The sequence below is a fragment of the Rhopilema esculentum genome, chromosome 8 (genome assembly GCF_057945365.1).
Source record: "Rhopilema esculentum isolate cy_ngs chromosome 8, ASM5794536v1, whole genome shotgun sequence".
NCBI lineage: Eukaryota > Metazoa > Cnidaria > Scyphozoa > Rhizostomeae > Rhizostomatidae > Rhopilema > Rhopilema esculentum.
In genome coordinates this window covers 7,045,547-7,050,149 of record NC_142822.1, presented here as the reverse complement: position 1 = coordinate 7,050,149, position 4,603 = coordinate 7,045,547, and the positions used below count along the sequence as shown (strand labels likewise).

General features: G+C 37.5%; 1 protein-coding gene across 1 annotated transcript; it reads left to right on the top strand.

The window, feature by feature from the left end:
* Window positions 1-3,122: 3,122 nt before the first annotated feature.
* Window positions 3,123-4,595, top strand: LOC135694730 (U3 small nucleolar ribonucleoprotein IMP3). Its single transcript, XM_065213582.2, has one exon. It carries the CDS (start codon window positions 3,148-3,150, stop codon window positions 3,694-3,696), a length of 549 nt encoding a protein of 182 aa, XP_065069654.1. The 5' UTR covers window positions 3,123-3,147; the 3' UTR covers window positions 3,697-4,595.
* The last annotated feature ends 8 nt before the right edge of the window (window positions 4,596-4,603 follow it).

Genomic DNA, 4,603 nt, shown 5'->3' with positions numbered 1-4,603 from the left:
TCTGGGAATATTTTGTAAATCTGCCATTAACCAAATAACTTTGAAAAACAAAAAAGCTGCCAATGACCAGGCTCGTACTTACGTCAAATAAGGAAAGGGATGTAATCCTACGAAAAAGAGAGAGAGGGGGGGGGGGGGGGGGGGTTCTGACAAAACATGTCTTGAAAAACTTTAGCATGATGTAGAAACTAATCACTTTTGGCACTGACCAGTCTTTCATCACAGCATGTTTCATGCTAAGGACAGATATCAACAGAAATCTCTCATGCATGTGTCTTTTAAGCCAAGCATCAAATACTCACAAGTCAAGATGGCACGGTATTGTGATGAAGAGTGCAAAATTAAAGGGAAGGAATCATTCATCTTCCTGACAAACATAGGCCCAATAGACCCCAATATGGATTTAACTTTAACACGTATCATTTACACGGTGCACCTATTTCCCGTTTTTGTTCAACAATAGTACACGATTGAAATACATCTATTTTAGTCGTGTATCACAAATGACAGGCACTGGCTTCAAGAACTAAAAATTTGCAAGATTTGGTGTCACACTCTTGTGGATATTTGTGATCTTACATGTTCTATAAAAGTAGCTCTGTGTATAGACTCCAGCAAACAAAAGACATGTTGTATCTTAATTCTGTTCCTCAGACAAAGGAAAATGCAAGTAACAGGGAGTAAACAGAACCTCATCAACAGCCTATCAATCAAAAGAAATCATTCAGGTGAATAAATAGGTTGCAGGGCCTACGCCACGAATTTAAAAGTGGGGGGGAGGGTTGGGGGGGAAAGGCTAGAAAAAATATGGGGCCAAGGCTTCTTACCCCTTTTACTGCAGCTTTAAAACTACTTGCTTCGCAAAAAAGCGGGGGCCATGGCCACCCCGGCCCCCCTGTCGCGCGGGCCTTGGGTTGGGGTAAAGGTAGAGCCGAATTAGCCAAGAAAGGCTTTGCTTGGGGCTGCGTTTCAGTTACAGAAAACAGAAAACCCAAGTTACCATAAAGTTAAGGCTAATCTTATAAAGAGTGTTCTAAGACATTTTCAATTAACTTTGGAAGTCATATTAACATTACCATCAGTACGGGGGGATCTGGTCTTGTATGAAAGTGTGTACATTTTCCATATTAGTTTATTTGTCTTCGATTGAGTTTTTCTAGCACAGATAGGCATGATTGTAGACTTTGAAATATGGAGTCTATACTTCTTTTTCAGATGATTTTGCATTTTAAGGTATTGAAAAAATGCCACGAAGTAAACGTTCTTTTTATTAATAGAAAATAAAGTCGTTTGAAAGTATTGGTGGTTTGTAATATTTTTTGATGTTATCGGGTGCATGCTCGAAAATGAATGTACATGCACCTGTATGCACTATGCATCTTATTTCATCCGGTTCAGTTCCAAATTCAATTTTCCCTTTTAGTAAGTTTCTCTTCTAGCAATTTTCCCAAGGTGCTACATAAAAACTGTATACGTGATCCAGATCCACGTCGTGTTGTTGAACATAGGAGTTTAGTGCTAAGTGGGCTCCGGGGGACTTAGCCTCCCTTGTAAAATGTAGCCAATTTCTAATGCCAACAGTAGCCAGCGTCTAATTTTGCCATTGTTTTTTAACATTTTATGCAAGAGGCTCCCAGCTCCGATGCTATTTTGATAGCACAACACCCTTGGCAAATTAAGGGGGGACGCATTTCAATCCGATGCCTACTAACGTTGAAATGGCCACATAAGTACCTATTTGAAAAATATCCTTTCTTGAATTCTGGGGGAACAGTGAGCCAACATAAATTCTGAGGGATCACGCCTCCTTCCCGTGGCCACTGCTAGTTTTTTTACACCAGCCCGAAAACCAAATTGATGGATTTTCAGAGTTTTTTTAAGAAAATCCATAGGTCTCTTGAGAAAAAATAAGTGTATTGTTTATACACTCCCCTCACGAAAGTATCCGGACAGTTTCGAATTCAGTTGCGAATCTGTTGTTAGAGAAATTTGTTTACAAATTTCAAAGTCAGTTTTCATGGACATATTTTTATCAATTTCTTCGATTTTTTTCTTAAAGTTTTTTTGGCCTTTAATTTATTTATTCGTCGAAAAAAAGTAATCTTATCGATATGTAAGCAAACTCTGTGAGGGTTTTTCCTCAAGATGGTAGCGACCGAAACAAAATAATTGACTTCTGAGCAGCGTCTAGAAGTAATGTTTTATCACAATGATGGGAAAAAGCTATCATTAAATTGCTAGTATCATTGAATGCCCAAAGACTGCCGCTTTCGAGATATGCAAAAAGATTTGAAAATCAAGAAGTCTAAAAAATTGTTCACGGTCAAAAAGAGCAAGTGCTCTCGCGACACCAACGCCTGAGCGTTCCGCCCTAATCAAATTTGCATCAAAACTGGTTTGCATCATTACGCAAAATTGCAAAAAATGTTTATAAACAATATAACTTTTAAAAGCTGTCGATAAATGTTGCAAGGGAAATGATAAAGAATTGTGAATGTACCCTCGTACCGACCGATTTCAGCAAGACTTGCAGCGGAAAAAAGATAATATGGCTTTATGGCCCTGAACTGAGTGATATGTCTGCTTTCAAAGAAGTTTTTTGATCTGGTAAAATGTTACTAAATGTCATCCATGTTTTATAATCGATCGGGGGCAGCTCCATGCAAACATTTTTCCCAACTGAAAGTAAACATGTTGTATTTCTCTTTATTCAACAATATTTGTGTCTGGAGAACCAGTTTGTAAAAAATTACCAGGTTCTATTGGCCCAATTTAAACTGAGTCCAAGTCACCTGACTTTGCTGTTCTCCGCTTTTTTAACATCAGTTGATTTGTGTAAGGCTTGTAGCGCAAAGGTTTCTCATTTTAACAAAAAATGATAACAGATAAAAAGCGCAGAATTTTTGCAGCATTTTGATGTTCTGGTTTATTTTGGAAGGGTTTCTCAAAAAATTATTATCACTAAGTTAAAAAGTCGTTTTCGCCAGCCTTATTTTTGTTTTTGTCTGAAAGCGCAATCGATCTTCGAACTGTTCGGGTACTTTCGTGAGGGGAGTGTATACCACTGCCGCCATGGGTAATTCACCTCGTTCCTCGCTAAGGAGTAAATGAAAATGAGGCTGTTTTTCTTAAGGCCTTTTATACAACATGGTGCGGAAACTAAAATACCACGAGCAAAAACTGCTTAAAAAAGTTGATTTCATATCATGGAAAAGCGACAATAACATACGTGAAGTAAAAGTCCTTAGAAAATATCATTTACAGAAAAGAGAAGACTACACAAAGTACAATAAACTTTGCGGATCAGTGTTGTCTCTCGTAGCCAAAATCAAGGACCTCGACCAGAAAGATCCTTTTAGGATAGAAGCAACTAATAAACTGCTTCAGAAGCTCTTCGATCTGGGAATAATTTCCTCACAAAAGAATCTGAGCGTCTGTGAAAAGATAAGCACGTCAAGCTTTTGCAGACGTCGACTGCCAGTTGTGATGGTACGGTTGAAAATGGCTGAGCAAATAAAGGACGCGGTGAAATACATAGAGCAAGGCCATGTGAGAATAGGACCAGAGGTAGTGATGGACCCTGCATTTCTCGTGAGCAGAAATATCGAGGATTATATCACTTGGGCAAATGGTTCAAAGATCCGGCAGCGTGTTATGGAATATAATGACGCAAAAGATGACTTTGACCTTCTTTAGGTATTTCTAAAAGTTCTTCAATACTCGTACATATCAAACGTGTTACCCACGAGTGAAACACCTTAAAACCTTTACAAAAAATGGCATCTTTCAGTCATTTTTCTCAGGACAGTAGACTTTACTTCTCGAACAACAACCTTTATCATAATTTTCCCGTAGTTCAAAGTGAGTTGTCGTTCTTGCTGTTTTCACCTTGCCACTCTCGTCCTGTGGCAGCTGCTAAGCTTTTAGACAGCCACAGACAAACGCCAAGTACATGTAAATTTTTGTCTGTGTGTCGAATGATATGGTTAACTGCAAGTGTTTAATGACACCTTGTCTCTTATAAAAATTCTCATGTTTTTTTAAGTTATTTGACTTTGAATTTGTTAGAATTCTAGAAGTTTTTAAAGATAGAACAAAAGATTTCTATCCATATATAAATGCACAATTTCCATAGCAAGAAATTATTCATAATCTTGGACAAGAAGGCTGTCTATCTTTCATAATTGTATGTTTCAGCAATATTCCTGACACTAGAGAACTTCAAGTTACTAGAGTTACTAGTGGTATCACTTTTGTGAGCATATTAATGACCTCCCACTCTGTCACTCTGTCAGAATCTTCTCTATAGAAGGCAGACAGTAATTGGTAGTGTTTTTTTCTTCCCTCAGTGGTGTGTTTTTACTTTTTCAGAACATTTCTACAATTTAAACAAACTTCACACTGTTTTTCCATCATAAATCCTACAGTTGATACCAAATAATTTATGCACTTTGCTGGAAATTTCTGCTGTGAATACCCGTAGTTTCTTAAGTTATTAACTTCACAGCATTAAACTGCATACTATCTATTCATTGTTACCTGTTTCTTTTTATTAATGAATATTTTAGAGAATCCTGAAAGTTTTGCCTAACAAATCTAGCCA

Coding starts and splice junctions, on each gene's coding strand:
- LOC135694730 (XM_065213582.2), top strand. CDS start 3,148: ATGGTGCGGAAACTAAAATACCACGAGCAAAAACTGCTTAAAAAAGTT.